Below are 18,218 nucleotides of genomic sequence, written 5' to 3'. Positions count from 1 at the left end.
GGCAATGCCAAAATTTTGAGGCTCATTTGTGACAGCAGATCATCCCTAAAGGATCCCTCTGTGACAATGAGGGTTTGAATAAACACTATTGTGGCTGCAGGCTACTCCTGAAGGATTCTTTATGGCAGTAGCTAATCCTCAAGGTCAAATATGAGGCAGCAAAAGCCTACTGAGGTCTAGTCTAGATAGTTGGGTACCTCCAAGGGCTAGAATTGCCCTCTGAGAGGCAGCGAGATGGCATATCTGGAATAGCAAGGGAGCATCTAAGGCCACGGAAGAACCTACAGGCCTCAATAGGCCCCCTGTGGCAACCAAGGTCGAGGTGTTGATAGCTGAAACAAACAGAGGCCACAAGGAATAGGAGGAATCGGCTAAGTGGGACTAAAGCAACAAGACCAAATCCAAGGAAGCTAAGTGACCAAGGAGTTAAGACCTTAGTAGGTTGTAAGGTCAGAACGATAGTATAGGGACAATAGGGACTGTGGATACAATCAGTACTGGATTGTGAATTAAACTACAGTGTGTTATTGGAAGAATATGGACTTGTAACTGTTGAATTGGTTTTATTTGTATGAGCTGTTGGTGGAATCAAATACTTGTTACACTGTTTGTTGCATCTTTGTTTGCAAAAATTGAAAGAATACTATGATAATAGTTAGAATACAAATTTGTCAAGTACTCTTTTCAACCCTAAGGGGCATTACATTGACTTGATCATATCTTGTTTTCAGAGATATATCATTTTTTATCTATTTTAATTTTATTTTTCTTGCTGGAAATTTTCTTGGTTGTTCACCCAGTGGGGTTTGACCCCATAACCACAACATAGTAATTTCCAACTTGCTGGAAATTGTTTTTTAACTACTGGTCAAAAGCTTGGGATTGACCCAAATTGGTTTACCTTTAACCTCCTAGCCTTCCCGCCCTAGATCTTTGATCTAGAATGCTAAGGCACTATTTGAGTAGTTGTTTTCTAGAGCATTGTTGTTCTCCTTGTGTTTTTCTGCAGATTTTACAGACTACACTCACACAGCAGCAAACAAATTAAAAAATGGACCCCTTTAACCAATGATTTAAACACATAAATAATCTTAGATTTGATTAATATATTAATTAAACACTCATGTCAGCAATTTACATTGTTATATCTTTTGTTGATTTGGGGTAGCATCGGATGTGCTCTAACCATGTAAATTGGTGGAGAGGCTAAAGCACATGAGATCTCCAAAACCCAAAAATGGTTTGGGGAAATTCCACCCGGTCAGAGAGATATTAAAATAATTAATATTTTTAATGCAGTTCCTACGTCTAAACTTAGGAAAATTAAAATATTAATGAGTATTAATATAAAATTGGGTGAGAATGTTCTAAATGACATGGATCATACCAAATCTAATGTTAGTCGTTGATTAAGAACTTAATCTAGGTCGTTGAAGACTCAACATGAAAAGTATAAGAGGAGGCTTGAGGGTCAGATGGAGATAGACCAAGATTGATCAGTCAGTTCGATTTTTTGGACCAGGGTTTGCTGAGAAAATTTGAACAAGTGATCTGTTGCAGTGAGGGGTAGTGAGTACATAGCAGAGGCAGAGATAGTGCTTGAGCATCATCACAGTGACTGAAGAGGTTGACGCAGAGGCAGCCAGAGCTACGCAAAGGCAGCAGGAGCCATGCAGAGGCAGCTAGAGACCGCACAGAGGCTGAGGGGCCTCTGTGGGTGACGCAGAAGGCCAGAGAGCTGACGCAGATAGGCAGAAGGCTGACGCAAAGGGTTAGAGCTACGCTGAGGCTAGCAGGGCTGACGCAGAGCCTTGGAGAAGTGCAAGAAGATTTTTCATGGGGCAGACTTGCTGAATATCTATCTCCGAGAAGAGGTATTACTGTCGTGTAAAAGTCTATGTTGGGTGAGCCAGTTTGGCGCCCTAGTTGTACTCAAAAAATCTACATAATAATAAAACCCTCAGAACTGCTGCACCGATTTTCCCGCATTGGTTTTTCTGAGGATGATTGTCCAAAAATAACGGTGTCCCTTGTGTGTTTGTCTAGTATTTCAGTTGTTGATCTGTATGTGAGTTAAGGCTGCATTTCTGTTTATTTTCAGTATTTATATGTATAAATAACTTGTTAATGGAATAAACAAGTAGGTGAAATAAACCAGATAATGCAGTAGGAATTTCTGACCTGTCAAATTTAGAAATTTCAACATAGTACTAGAGCATTGCAGATCACAGGGAACTGAAGGCATCAGCGATATCGGAAATTTGCAGTAGTAGCAGTTGTCCCGAGAGACGAAGTTGCTCCTAAACAGAAGGCAATAGAGAAGGAGTGACGCAGAGGGCCTGCATCATCATTTTCGAACCAGAGAGAGGGCCAACGCAGAGACAGAGAGAGGCAGAAGAGGCTCACGAAGAGCCACGTCATCCTACTCAACCAGGTAGGCTTGACGTAGTTGGCCAAAGGAGGGATTCAGCCTTTGTCGGGATTGCGCAGAGCTGGAAGGCTCAGTTTCCTCACTTTTCGGGGCCTAAGGAGCAGTGGGCAAATTGTGGATTGGGAAGCTGGTGGGGTGTTGTGTCTGTCGAAGCAGAACAGTACCTAACAGGACAGACCCAAGGTAGAGGAAATCGCTGCCTTGACGGATTTCTGACCAAGAAATCCAAATCCGAGTTGCAATTGCAAAGAGGATCGAAGAGGAGCGATTCGACATTTGGTGGGGAGATTTCCAAGAGGGAAATTGAAACTCAGAGGGAGTCTAGAAGAGATTTCCAAGAGGGAAATCGAGACTCAGAGGGAGTCTAGGAGAGAACTCCCAGGAGGGAAGTTGAGACTCATAGGGAGTCCAGAAGAGGAGCAAAGATGGCAAGGAACGGACTGAGGGATCAAGACAGTTTGGACGAGGCCTCCAACTTTGTCATCTGGAAGGCCAAGATCCTGCCAGTCCTGGATAGACATCGCATCAAGGGATTCGCCGTGAAAACTGTGGCTATCCCAGTAGACCCAGTTGATAATGAGAAATATGAGGATGCAATGGCGAGAGAAAAGTGCATAATCCTTGATGGAGTCAAGGATCATGTCGTACCACATATTGCTGAAAAGAACACAGCAAAGGAGATGTGGGATACTTTGACAACATTGTATCAGGGCACTTCCGTGCAGCGGAAGATGCTATTGGAGAATCAGTTGCGGTCATATCAGATGCAAAAGGGGGAGCAGATAGATCTATACCTCCTCAGATTGCAGGAGATTCAGGACCAACTTACTTCCATAGGGGCCATGCTAGATTAGGAGTTCATGGTGAGAACTGCCCTGAATGTAGTCTCCGAGGAGTGGGAGGCGTTTTTCCAAGGCATTTTGGGCCGAGCTACTCTTCCAAGATGGGAAGAGATGTGGGCAGCTCATCGCCAAGAAGAGATCAAACGGTTGACCAAGGCGGGGAGTAGCAGCAAAGGAGGAGGAGGAGGATGCGGCTCTGGCATCTGCGGGACAACAGGGGAAGGGGAAGAGGAAGAAAAAGGACATCTCCAAGGTGAAATGCTTCCATTGTGGGGAGTTGGGTCATTATGCAACCCAATGTTCCAGGAAGAAGAACAAGGGAGAGGCTTCTGACTCCAAAGCAGCTTCGGCTAAGGCGGAGAAAGAAGTCGAGACGGACGATGACTGCCATGAGTGCTCATGCACCTCTAGAGAAGAGGTTGGGTGACATCAAGCTGTGGTTAGGAGGACTACAGAAGATGAGGGGCAAGATCCTTGAGGTACCCAAACTCTTGGATCAAATCCAGCTACAGGAGCCCCAAATGACAGTAGCAGGATCATGGATGTTGTTAGAAGCAAGATGTGATGAAGTGACAAGGCAGAGCTAGAGTGCAAAGGTCTGTAGCAGCGCAGTGGGTGTTGCAGCAGTGCGAGACGCACAGAAGTGTTTGCAGCAGTGCGAGAGGCACAGAGGAGGTTGCAGCAGTGCGAGAGGCACAGAGGTATATGCAGTAGTGCGGAGGCAGCAGAGGGAGCACAGGATAGCAGTAGAGGTAGCTTCAGCATCAAGAGGCTTCCGGACTAACAAGGATGTCAGAATTGGGTAGATCAATTACTTACATCTCAGTAACTGTGTTGCAATGCAGTAGTTAGCAGTGGTAGTGCTATGGGCAGCATGTTGAGAGGGAGTTGGAGTACAGATGTAGCAGTGGCAGTGGCGGAGCCATGGGCAGCAGTACAGGAAGCAGCAGTACATTGATGTTGGGCAGTAGGCCAAGCATCAGCACAGGTACCGGTGCGGAAGGATTAGTGTGATGTTCAGTGGTGGAGCATTACTAGAGCATATTCCTCGCTAAGAGGGAGTGTTGATTTAGGGTAGCATCGTATGTGCTCTAGCCATGAAAATTGGTGGAGAGGCTAAAGCACATGAGATCTCCAAAACCCAGAAATGGTTTGGGGAAATTCCACCTGGTCAGAGAGATATTAGTATAATTAATATTTTTAATGGAGTTCTTAAGTCTAAACTTAGGAAACTTAAAATATTAATGGGTATTAATATAAAACTGGGTGAGAATGTTCCAAATGACATGGATCAAGCCAAATCTAATCTTAGCCGTTGATTAGGGACTCAATCTCAATCATTGAAGACTCAACAGGAAAAGTATAAGAGATGGCTTGAGGGTCAGTTGGAGATACACCAAGATTGATCAGTCAGTTCGATTTTCTGGAGCGGGGTTTGCTGAGAAAATTCGAACCAGTGATCTGTTGCAGCGAGGGGCAGTGAGTACATAGCAAAGAGGCAGAGATAGTGCCTGAGGGTCAGCGCAGTGACTGAAGAGGCTGACGCAAAGACATCCAGAGCTATGCAGAGGCAGCAAGAGCCACGCAGAGGCAACTAGAGACTGCGTAGAGGCTGAGGGGCCTATGTGGGTGACGCAGAAAGCCAAAGAGCTGAAGCAAAGGCAGAAGGCTAATGCAAAGCGTTCTAGAGCTACGTTGAGGCTAGCAAGGCTGACGCAGAGCCTTGGAGAAGGGCAAGAAGGTTTTTCGTGGGGCAAACTTGCTGAATATATGTCTCCGAGAATAGGTATTACTACCATGTAAAAGTCTCTGTTGGGTGAGCCAGTTTGGCGCGCTAGTTGTACTCAAGAAATCTGCATAATAATAAAACCCTCAAAACTGTTGCATCAGTTTTCCCGCATTGGGTTTTTCTGGGAACGATTGTCCAAAAATAACGGTGTCCCTTGTGTGTTTGTCTAGTATTTCAGTTCCTGATCTGTATGTGAGTTAACGCTGCATTTGTGTTTATTTTCAGTATTTATATGTATAAATAACTTGTTAATGGAATAAACAAGTAGGTGAAATAAACCAGATAATGCAGTAAGAATTTCTGACGTGTCAGACTTAGAAATTTCAACATCTTCGAAATGAGTGATTTATCTTGCTGTTTTAGGAGTATTTGTTGCATATTTTACATAGTAAACCAGAAGGAGAGCAATAACTAACTCTGCTTCATCCATACACTCCATATAAGGCACTGATCATTATTTGGTGGGGTGAGATCTTCAAAGGGAATCCTCCCATAGCCTTTTAGGAGAGAGCTGGGCTAAAATAGTGTGAATTTGAGCCTAGGTGACAGTGGGCCCTCTTTTATTTTAGAAAACCAAAACTTTTTATTTCCTGTTTTAGATTAGTTTCATTAACTAAATTGTTCTTCAAGATTCTATCATTTAATAGCTAATTTTATCCTCGGAGTTCTAACATTGAAAACACATTTGAACCAAGGAATCAATATACCTGTTTTAAATCTTTATTACAACATATTTTTCCCAGTATATTTAGTTTTATGTTGCAAATCTGTGTTAATATACTGCTGTAGCATAACAGATCTAGCCAATTTTTCAAGAATCTTAACTAAAACCTTGTCGGTAGACTCTACATTTAATTTATTTCATTATATCTTGTTTTTAGAGTTGAAATATATCATTTTTCAGCTACTGTAATTTTATTTTTCTTGCTGGAAATTTTCTTGGTTGTTCACCCAGTGGGGTTTGACACCATATTTTCCTGGTGGTTCACCCAGGGGGTTTCTACCCATATTTTCTTGGTTTCACCCAGTGGGATTTGAACCCATAACCATTGCATAGTAATTTCTAACTTGCTGGAAATTGCTTTTTACTACTAGTAGAAAGCTTGGGATTGACCCAAAGTGGGTTACCTTTAACCTCCTAGCCTTCCCACCCTAGATCTTTGATCTAAAGTGATAGGGCACTATTTGAGTGGCTGTTCTCCAGAATTTTTTTGCTGTTCCTACGTTTTTCTGCAGATTTTACAGTCTGCAGTCACCAAACACTGAACAGCAAGCAAATTAACAAATGAACCCCTTTAGGCTTTAACCAAGGTCCAAAGGTTTAAACACATAAATAATCTTAGATATGGTTAATATATTAATTAAACACTTGTATCACCAATTTACATTGTTATATCTTCGAATTTGAGCGATTTATCTTGTTGATTTAGAAGTATTGTTGCAGATTTTTAACAGTAAACCAGGAGGACAGAAATAATTAACTCCTTTAACTTCAGCCATACACCCATATAAGGCACTGATCATTATTTGCTTAGGTGAAATCTTCAAAAGGAACCTCCCGTAGCCTTTTAGGAGAGAGTTGGGCTAAAAGAGTGGGGATTTGAGCCGAGGTGACAGTGGGCCCTCCGCATGTGTGTGCCAATCATAGTAGGCTGCACAAACCTTGGCAACCCTGCTAGTTAGATTAACAACAAGGCCCAAGGATGAGTAGCATAGATCACTCAAATCTATCAGAATTCAAGTATACCAAAATTCCTCTTTCAAAGAGGGAAAAGGACAAGAATGCCTCCATTCAGCAGACATAATTCTCCACATAAAAATCAAAACATTAAAAAGTATAAAGTTCCAACTTCCAAGCAATAACAATTAAATCTTTCCAAAGGGGAAAGGTCTGCACCTGTCTGTCACCATGTCAAGGACAGCTCCAAAAGTAGATGCTGAAAGCATAAACAAAAACACTAGTTGTAATTGCACTAGATAAGGCCAAAGAGAAGAAAAACATATGTAATAGCATAAAAGGTATTGTGAAATATGAGGCATATCTTATGCAGGATATAGTTGAATTCAAAATTATATTACCAATCATGCCATGGATATAAGTACTCTCAAAGTAAGTTACATAAAAGAGAACAATGCTTGACCGTGTCAGCCAGAGATTGGATGCTTAAATTCAAATATTTTGCCTGATAGAGTGAATTTAATATGTGTAAAAGAAGCTTACGTAAACCTCGTCTTGATAACATCCACATAAAAAGATCTATTTGTAACCATAGAATTATAAAAACGAGAACTCCAAAGAATCAAGAACTGGTATGGAATGAAAATTCCCAAAGTCTTGGTTTCTCGGTTAAGTAAATCTACATCTGCTTTCCAGGCCCCAAAACAAATGGTTAAGGACCCAAAGCTTCACTTGTGACTCACCTAAAAAGATCAGCTTACCGTGTCCCCCCTTCACCAGTTGTCAAACAATAACCGAAAATTGCCTTCTGCAACCTTTCAGATTGTGCCACAAAAGGGATTTGACCAAGAATTAACTACTAAAATTATTACCTTGATTCAGCATGCGTGCAAAACGTCCATCCAATTCATCACATACAAAGCTGCACAAAAACAAATTCACTGGGACTCTCAATCACTCAATATCTCCATTATCTCAAATTACCCACAAAAGGAAAACAAATAACACATCTAAATGAAAGTGTTAATATGCACTGAAAAAAGCTTTCAAGAACTAGCTACGGAAATGAAATTGGAGAAAACCAACTATGAATCTTAATGAAGGTTTCCAGAAGATCACCTAACAAAATAAAGTGCAGTGAAGAGCTTCTTGTTGGAAAAGCACTCTCCAAATGCAACAATGTTGGCCAATATCCTTGCATATCCTGCATCTCCAATAAACAAGGTTAGCCTTTGCATTTCACACTGGTCGGAGGAAAAAAAAAAGAATAGTATCATGCACATATATATAATGGATCTGTAAAGACCTAAGATACCAGTAAACAAGATAATATAAAGAATCAAAAGTTGTTCAACTATAGGTTGCATTGGATTAGCTGTGCTGAAGGCAGATTTGCGTTGTCAGACTAGGAGAAAATAGAATACACATATTCATAGATGGTTTCCTACGATTTCATTTCAACATGGTAGGTAAAGAGAACAAACTTGGCTCCCGCTCATTCACAGCCCCAGGTTTTAAACTGCACCATGTTGACCTCCTCTTTGGTCAACATGATTAAATGACATGCCATGCAGTTTGTTTACGCATTGCAACGATTCATTATAATAATAATATTTCATGTTTCTGCAAGCATATATTGTGTGTTCGTGTGGTGCTTGCTTACCATTATAATCACAGTTGCACACCTGCCAATTATCATGGACTTGATAGATATCAATGATGTTATATCTGGTTGTTGAAACATATTGCAGCATGGCAGTACTTACATAGTGACAAGGTTAGCAAAAAAGAATAGATAAAAGGTTTAACATTTACGACATTACAAGTTATGAGTATTGACTACATTTCAACAATAGTGTGCTGTAAATAATCATTCTTGCTATGTGCTAGTTCATTTTCAAATGACATATTCATGTTCTATATGGTAGACCTATTGTCAAGAAGGATGTTGCATGATTGCCTTTGCAAGATGCGATAGCATTGCCAGAGCACATACGTGTTCACTTTTGGCATGGCAATCAGTTAAGGGTTCAAATGTGAAACAGATTGTTTTATTTTGATGTGGTATTTTCTTGGCGTATGTCACTTCACTTTGGTAGCACTTATGGTAATATGTTTATTTTCTATTGTCCATGGTTTATACTTTGGATGTGGCATTGCCTCTCCTAGGCATAGTCAACCCTATCGATTCCCTTGGTAATGATTGGGGTTGTTTAAACACTGGAAAAGGATACAAGGAAAGAGAATGGCCTATATTACACTGTAGCAACATTGGGATTTGATGTGGATTTGGCCAGTCCATTGAATGCCATTTGTTATCCCTGTACTGTGTACTCACACTAGTGTTCAACATAACATGGAAAGGGTAGTTGAGTATTGTTGGGTCATGGCTGTTGATGCAAATCCAATGAGCCTCATGCATTGAGGTCATTTTATGACGTGTTGAGAAATCGGGAGGCTTCCAATAATTATTAGATTTCTCTTCCATTGATAATTATTTGTGAATTCTGCTGGCATCTTTTAAATTATCAAATGCAAACCACGAGGATCACAGAAACAAAAGAACACGGAATATAGGCTCTCAGCCAGGGCAAAAGCCCTCTCCTAGGGGAAAAACCCAGTCAAAAATCGGCCTCATGCATTGAGGTCATTTTATGACGTGTTGAGAAATCGGGAGGCTTCCAATAATTATTAGATTTCTCTTCCATTGATAATTATTTGTGAATTCTGCTGGCATCTTTTAAATTATCGAATGCAAACCATGAGAATCACAGAAACAAAAGAACACGGAATATAGGCTCTCAGCCAGGGTAAAAGCCCTCTCCTAGGGGAAAAACCCAGTCAAAAATCTATTCTATAAAATCAGATCAAAGTGGGACATCCAAGACCCATGACCACAGAAGAACTTTCACCTCTAGATGCCAAGTCAAGCCTTCCATTCTGCTCCACAAATTCATCATCAAGATATCAGCAACAAGAGAAATACCAAGGCAGAACTCTCACATGTTCCATCTCAAGAAGAAACTCTTCTTCCATTTCAGACTTTGTCCCTCCACTTCATCGCTCTTCTTCTGCGAAATTTCAAACCAAAATCGCCTCCAAGTGTGTGTCCAAATGAGCTCATATCATCTTCTATCTATACTATCCAGAGGGGCGTGAACACACATGTCCATTGGGGCAGGGCCGACTTGTCATGTAGGCCAACTTGGCATCTAGAGGGGTTTTGACCCAAAATTACATAATAAAAAATATTTTTCATTTTTTCTTTTCAAGAGGTCCAAATAGGACTTTGACTCTTTGACTCAACAAAACCTAGAAGCATGAAGAACATGCCTATCTAATAAATAATAATAATAGTAATAATTATTATTATGGATCACAGAAGCCTAACTCTTCTCAAAAAACTTGATATGGATCACAAAAGCCTAAATTCAACAATAGTAATAATTGTTTTGAGCATGAAACCCATGCTTGAAAATAATTTTTCTTTTTCTTTTTCTTCTTTTTTCTTTTTACATAAAATACATAGAGGTACAATTATGAAGACCGAAACTAGTTACATCTTTCAACACTCCCTCTTAACTAGGGAGGTATTCATAATTGTATAAACGGTACAAGGATTATCTCAAGTTGAAATGTTCTAAGAAGAGTTTCACAATCAGCATATACAATGCTAGATACCATCTAGACTAACTGCCAAGGTATCAATCCATCAAGGGATCTAGGTACCATCTAGGCTACTTGCCAAGGTACCAACTTCAACAGGGATCCAGGTGTCATCTAGGCTACTTGCCAAGGTACCAACTTCAACAGGGATCCAGGTGTCATCTAGGCTACTTGCCAAGACACCAACTCAACAAGGATCCAGGTGTCATCTAGGCTACTTGCCAAGACACTCATTCAACAAGGATCCAAGTGTCATATAGGCTATCTGCCAAGACACCAACAGGGATCTAGGTACCATCTAGGCTACCTGCCAAGGTACCAACCCAACCAGGGATCTATGTATCATCTAGGCTACCTGCCCAAATACCAAACCTAACAGTACCATCATACGAGCTATTCAGCCGAAGGTACAACAACTCGTCACCATGATCTGGTCGGTGCTCCAAGGTCAAACTTTTTAAGATGCTTACCCAATCCTTTGGACCTCATTCTCTCCTCATGGCCTTCGCTAGCCTAGTGCATGACACATGAAGTATGTCCATCATCATTCCTTCTCAACTAGGGAGGATATACACAAAAGGGAATATATCTAAGTGCCCTCTCAACCAGGGAGATGTGTCCAACATCAGCTACTTTGTTCTTCTAGTGGAGATCATAGTAGTAGTAGCTACACATGCTTCTACTTTAGCATCATCATGTCATCGGAGAACTTCGACCTTCCTGAATGTTAGGCCCCTATACTACTAGTGTAACCCCTTATTGTTATTAGTACAACTCATTTATTATATTGATGTACCCATGTAGTGCCCATATTGTTACTATTGTGCCCCATAGAAGCCCACTATTGTTATTATTGTGCCCTTACATTATTATTGTTATGTCGGCTCTGATTATGTTATGACCCCTTAGACTCCTATATATAGAAAGGAGTTCTTTTCATTTGTATCATCCAAGAATTGTTCATTTATGTAATGTAAAGGAGGTTGCCCCCTCGAAGAGGCTGAATTCTAAGGCGTTGATCTATCTTTTCTATCTTTTCTTGAGCTGGTTTCATAACATTTGGTATCAAAGCTTTGGATTCTAGGGTTTCGCTGCTCCAAACAGGTCATCGTGGCATTTGCGCTATAACTTTTTTCTGTGATGTTTCAGAAGTCACAAAAAAAACCCATTTGAGAAGAAATCGCGCTGAACCTTGGGTCCAAATTTCAAAGCTTTCTGCGCGATATTTTCAGAGATATGATCTGAGGAAGTTGGTCTTTTTGCAGACTCCTGAATTACACTCAAAACAGGTGACCTGGGGAAAATCGTCATAACTTTCTTTATAAGCATCGGATTGAAATTTAGTAAGAAGGTACAGAAAGAGGACGGACTGTAGTTTTCGTTTATATATTTTTCCGAGTCAAAGGTTAAAATAGTGACACGCGGCACTTCATACAAGTTCGCTCTATTGAACTAGTCTATAATCAGGTCACTGCGGAAGATTGTGCATAACTCTTTCTTGGAGAATCCAATTTGGATCAGACTAGTGGCATTAGAAAGAGGACACAGAAGGCTACTACAGGTTGAAATTTCAGAACTTAAAGATCGAAAAGTACAGAGTTACAGTCATTTCAAGGTCGAGCTCCTAAAATCAAGAAAAAGCAAGATGAGGAAATTTGATGGCAAGGATCTGGTAAATTGGATACTTCGGATGGAGCAATATTTTGATCTACATGGTGTACAACTGTTACAAAAGGTATGTATTGTATCTTCATATTTAGAACCAGATCAATTTTTATGGTACAAAGGGCTTTGTTCTCGTAAACAACTTGTTACGTGGTCAATTTTCACGGAGGAAATGATAGCACATTATGAGGATACAAAGAGCAACACCTTCTTTAGAGAAACACCACAACAATTGGAAAGAGTAAAAGGGCTTTGTGACATAGTGGAAAGCAAAATTATGGAAACCAGGAAGTGTACCCCTCACAACTATAAAGATGGAAGTGTTGTTTCTCCTAGCCTTCCACAACCTACAAGGGTAACACCACAACAATTGGAAGAAAAAAGAGAAAAAGGGCTTTGTTACAATTGTGATAGCAAATGTACTAAAGGTCATAAGTGTGCTGAGAAGAAATTATTTTACATAGAATATGAAGAGGAGGAAGAAAAGGATCAAGAAACATCAAAAGAAGATGATATACGCCAGGACCCCACCCCCGAGAAAGAAGAAACGAATCAGACCATATATTGTAAAGCATTGGCAAGAATTACCACTCCTCAAACTCTCAAGATAGAAGGACATATCAAGAAGAAAAAGGTGCAAGAAGTGAAAGATCACATCGAGAAAGAAGAAATGAATCCAACCATATCTTGTAATTCATTGTTCGAAATTACCACTCCTCAAACTATCAAGATAGAAGGACATATCAAGAAGAAAAATGTTCAAGAAGTGAAAGATCACATCGAGCATCAAGAAATGAATCCGACCATATCTTGTAAAGTATTGGAAGAAATTACCACTCCTCAACCTCTAGAGATAGAAGGACATATCAAGAAGAAAAAGGTTCAAGCAGTGAAAGATCACATCGAGCATCAACAACAAGTTCTCCAACTTTTAAAGGATAACGCCACTTCGGTGCAAAATCAAACGAAACAACAGGTAGATCAACATCGTAGTGAAAAATGTTTTGATGTAGGTGATTGTCTATCTTTACCGCTACATCTCAAGCAAGCTATTTATGAGAAGGAAATGTTGGCAATACTACACGCACTTAAAAAATGGCAACCTTACCGAATGGGAAGACTCTTCAAGGATGAGGATGTGGAAGCATTGTTTTGTGTTATTTCCATTATCCAACCAGATTGGATAAACAAAGCAAGGGATGAATGGAAGAAGGACGAAGAAGTATGGCCACTTATTCAAAAGTTGCAAAAGATCCCAATTCAAACAATATTGCCAGAAATTGAAGAGGAACGAAAAATCATATTGGAACCTGGAGCAGTCATAGAAACAAGAACCCGACAGCTACGAAATCGATCAATTTCAGAGTATCTCATCAAGTGGAAGAACTTACCCGCTGAAGATTCCACATGGGAGGACAAGAATTTTATACAGAAGCATCAAGAACTACTCAAGCATTGAGGACAACGCTTTTTGAAGGAGAGGGGCATGTTAGGCCCCTATACTACTAGTGTAACCCCTTATTGTTATTAGTACAACTCACTTATTATATTGATGTACCCATGTAGTGCCCATATTGTTACTATTGTGCCCCATAGAAGCCCACTATTGTTATTATTGTGCCCTTACATTATTATTGTTATGTCGGCTCTGATTATGTTATGACCCCTTAGACTCCTATATATAGAAAGGAGTTCTTTTCATTTGTATCATCCAAGAATTGTTCATTTATGTAATGTAAAGGAGGTTGCCCCCTCGAAGAGGCTGAATTCTAAGGCGTTGATCTATCTTTTCTATATTTTCTTGAGCTGGAGCCATCCTTTAACACTTGTGATAAGGTTCATGTCATCAATCTTGCACATCAATGAGAGCATTATGTTGATCGTATTCAAACTTCAGTTGATCATAGCTTCCTTATGAAAGTGATCTCCTTGTTTTTGTACGAACTTAACTTTCAGGTTATCTTCTCGTAGTGCTACCTTTTAATCCCAGGATGAACACTTCTTATCTTCATAGTTGCCAAATATGTTGAGCTTGCCTCAACATTCTTCCTATATTCCTGCAATATCCTTCCTAGTAGCAAAACAATATGTTAATCAGATTACCAACAACAATTATTAATATTAGACTTACCTCATCATGATGACTTTCTCATTATAGCATCAACATCATTATGATCCATCTCCACACAAATCTTCCTTTATGCATCAAAGTGCCCAAGGATCAAGCTTGATAAGCAAGCTGTAATATCTTACTTGGAGTTGTCATAGTTAACTCCCTTCTTTTCTTCCGGAGACTATACTTGATGTTGATCTCATGCCATTCAATCAAGCACATTCATGACCAATTCTTCCTCCATGATCCCTATAGATATGTTCTTCAAATATGCATACCTTTGCTTTCATGTAATCATCTAGTCATCCTGAGATTGCTTCTTATACTTGTCAAAGATAAGTTTCCTTTTCCAAGAAAAGAAAGACTTTTAATATATCATGACCATTAGCATTCCTTCATCCTTTAGATACATCATTTCCAACTAGATGGAATATATATATACTAGTCGTAATGTTACTTCAAGAATCTTCATAATGATGATTCTTTATAGGATCTTGATGATCTTTCTTTGCAGACTGACTACCTACAACATGATGTTGGAAGATGCTATGATGAATAACAACATGCAATGTGGTCCTGTTCTACTCATTTTCTTAAAACTAGATGATCTTTCCCAAAGCAAACCAAGTAGATTACAATCTTTCTACTATCAAGTGCATCTATCTATGATGCCATACAAAATCAAGATTTTTCTAGAAAACATAACGATGCATGTTATTGTTTTGTTAGTATCAATTCCTTTAGGGTTCTTACAATTCCCTCCTTCCATCGTGTTCATAATTTTCAGAGGTCAAGCACAAGAACTTCTTTGCATTGCCATCCTTTTCGTCTTGCTTCCTTTATGTACCTGCAATTTTCAAGCACAACTACACAAATACAAGAGCATGATGTCAATCTTGTCAATCTAGGGTTTCTATGGTGACTCAGAGGGTGAATTCGTAGGGTTCTTAAATGCAAACCTTAAATTCCTTAACCTTTCCCTTGATAAGGTTTTGAATTTTGGCAAAAACATCAGCCCTAGGGTTTTTTATGTCACATCCTAGGGTTTATCTAACTTAACCCTTTCTAGGGTTTACCATACACCCTAGATTCTTCTAGTAAACCCTTGATATCAAGAGCTAGATTTTTATTTTAGAAGGAACAACCATTAAGAATAAGGGTTGTTCATCTTTCTAGCGTTTTCCAATTCAAGTCCCATCTAGGGTTTGCAAGCGTTAGATACAAGAAAATATTTGGACAATCTAGGGTTTACAAGCCCTATTTACTTTATAGACCCTCTCTAATGACTACAAAAAAAATGTACATATCTCTATAAGCTTTACCTTACCTCTTCTTCAGAGATTTGGTCCTTCAGCAAGTGTCAACGTTTCTTCAGATACTCCAGAGCCTTCGTTGGCCTTGCTAGCTTTGCCTAGGTTTTAACTATAGAGATGAGTTATGTCAAATTCAAAACCTTGACTTCTTTCTCTGAAATCAAGGTAAGCAGATCAGCCACTAAATGGATCGGCTTCAACGTATAATCTATCGTCCTTATATATATATATATATATATATATATATATATATATATATGACGACTTTCCCAAAAGGGTTTTTCTCTTTTCAGCAAGGCCACTTTAGGGTGCCTTCAATTTCATTGCGTCCCATAATCAAGCCAAGAATTCGCAAACGAGTCATTGTATGTTACTGTAGGGATAACATACCCAGAGACTTTTATCGATCCACCATCGAGCATATGTAGTGATGCTAGACAGTTGCTCAAAATTTTATTGAAAATTCCAGTCTACATGCCTTGAGCTTATAGTCGTATTATTTTATTTTTTTAGCCACATGGTGAATCGGTAACTGCCAGTCCTAATCTATGGGAGACCCAGGATCAATCCTCGTAGTTGCCACTATAACACCAAGAGTACATCCAACTACCTGCAAGTCGATATACTAAGATCCTATGGTTTTAGCAAAGCGAGACTTCGTGTCATCAAGGCGGGGGTGGGGAATCCGCTTCTCGAGCATCCACCTGCAAGTCGATATACTAAGATCCTATGGTTTTTGCAAAGTGAAACTCTCGTGTCACCAAGGCAGGGGTGGGGAATCTGCTTCTCAAGCATCCACCACAACAGGCCAGTGTACTCAATGAGATTTGAACTACGGTCTCCCAGGCTTCGCCCAAGTAGACTTACCGTCAAACCACACATCATTATGGAGCAAGCGCAATCCATACTTGAGCCACTGTGGTGTGCTATCACAACCAAAAACTTACAATACACCATTAACCACTGTAATATATAATTTTGAAATTCCATTGATGCGAGCTCCAAAGAGTTATTGGTACAGTGCAAATGATGCCATAGTGCAAACAATAGGTGTGTGAGCCTCAACATGGAAATGCAATTCATTACATGAATGATGTCACAGTTCAAAACAATCGAACCTATCCCTCAAAATGATGTCACATGATTGTGCGAGCCTCTGAGGTTATACGAAAGTCAAACAAGCCTTCGTTCAACCATGAATTAGAATCAAGCCACTGTAATAGCCATGAATTTTAATACAATGCCAGAATTCAAACCGCAACCAATTAGAGCTACTATACATTCAAAACGACATCACTGTGTATATATAAGTGAAGTTATCTTGAATACTTCAAAGTGATATGGTCAACCTTGAGCCACAGATCTACAATGATACGACAAAATCATAATAGTGTAAGATCTGATCCAAAAGCTACAGGGGATTACGGATGCTACAAGTGTATGCGGACCAACGAGTCATACAATCATTCACAAAAATAATCCATTGTAATCTATCACAAGAACTTTGTTACAGTGATTTGTCTAGAAAGGGCTATACTTTAGAAGACCATCGAAAATCCTTCACATATTCTTCAAAGATGTGATAGACCTTGAACCATAAGTAAACAGGATGTGATCTTCAAGCCTACTTGTACAAACCAAACTTTGAAACCATGTTGAGAAATCGAGAGGCTTCCAATAATTATTAGATTTCTCTTCCGTTGATAAATATTTGTGAATTTTGTTGGCATCTTTTAAATTAATTATGTTCTTCATCATCAAAAAATTATCAAATGCAAAACATGAAGATCACATAAACAAAAGAACACAAAATATAGGCTCTCAACTAGGACAAAACCCCTCTCCTAGGGGAAAAACCCAGTCAAAAATCTCTTCTTATAAAATCAAATCAAAGTGAGACATCCAAGACCCATGACCATAGAAGAACTTCCACCTCTAGATGCCAAATCAAAGCTTCCATTCTGCTCAACAAATTCATCATCAAGATAACAGCAACAAGGGAAATACCAAGGTAGAACTCTCACATGTTCCATCTCAAGAAGAAAATCTTCTTCCATTTCACGCGTCGTGCCTCCACTTCATCTCTCTTCTTCTGCGAAATGTCAGACCAAAAACACCTTCGAGTGTGTGTCCAAAAGAGCTCATATCATCTTCTATTTATGCTATCCAGAGGGGTGCGAACAGAAATATCCATTGGGGCAGAGTCGGCTTGTCATGTAGGCCGACTTGGCATCTAGAGGGGTTTTGAACCAAAATTACATAATAAAAATTCTTTTTCATTTTTTTTCTTTTCAAGAGGTCCAAATAGGAATTTGACTCTTTGACTCAACAAAATCTAGAAGCATGAAGAACATGCTTATCTAATAAATAAAAATAATAAAATTCTTGAGCATGAAATGTGATCTAGGATAGAATCTTAAAATCTTTGACGCTACAAAACCAAGAATCTCAACAAAGCTACTTTGCACAACGAAATATAAATAGCAGTAAATCACACATGCACAAGTATAGACAACGTTTTACGAAATATTGTACAAATATGTACAACAACCCAATCTTCGTTATATTAAACCGACTGAATAATACTATTGTCTAGGGCTCCCATACAAGGGATAATGGCCCTCAAAAATCCACAAGTAAAAGAATACAAGATACAATGACAATGTCGCTACAAGCTCAGCATCTATGTCGTATCTCATCCTATCGTTCCTTCACTTATGT

General features: G+C 39.4%; 1 protein-coding gene across 1 annotated transcript in view; it reads right to left on the bottom strand.

Moving 5' to 3' along the window:
* Positions 1-18,218, bottom strand: part of LOC149205775 (putative CDP-diacylglycerol--inositol 3-phosphatidyltransferase 2) — a 171,870-nt gene that overhangs the window by 95,535 nt on the left and 58,117 nt on the right. Inside the window, exons 2-4 of the mRNA XM_089395155.1 lie at positions 7,860-7,944; positions 7,613-7,662; positions 6,960-6,999 (exon numbers count right to left, since the gene is read on the bottom strand). Of these exons, the coding sequence (XP_089251281.1) occupies positions 6,960-6,999; positions 7,613-7,662; positions 7,860-7,944 (175 nt within the window). The remainder of the gene's footprint in view (positions 1-6,959; positions 7,000-7,612; positions 7,663-7,859; positions 7,945-18,218) is intronic.

The sequence above is a fragment of the Pinus tabuliformis genome, chromosome 1_2, assembly GCF_031772625.1.
Source record: "Pinus tabuliformis cultivar Carrire ecotype Pingquan chromosome 1_2, CPIR1, whole genome shotgun sequence".
Taxonomy (NCBI): Eukaryota; Viridiplantae; Streptophyta; class Pinopsida; order Pinales; family Pinaceae; genus Pinus; species Pinus tabuliformis.
The sequence above is the reverse complement of the archived record's forward strand: the minus strand, read 5'-3'. Positions and strand labels throughout refer to the sequence as shown.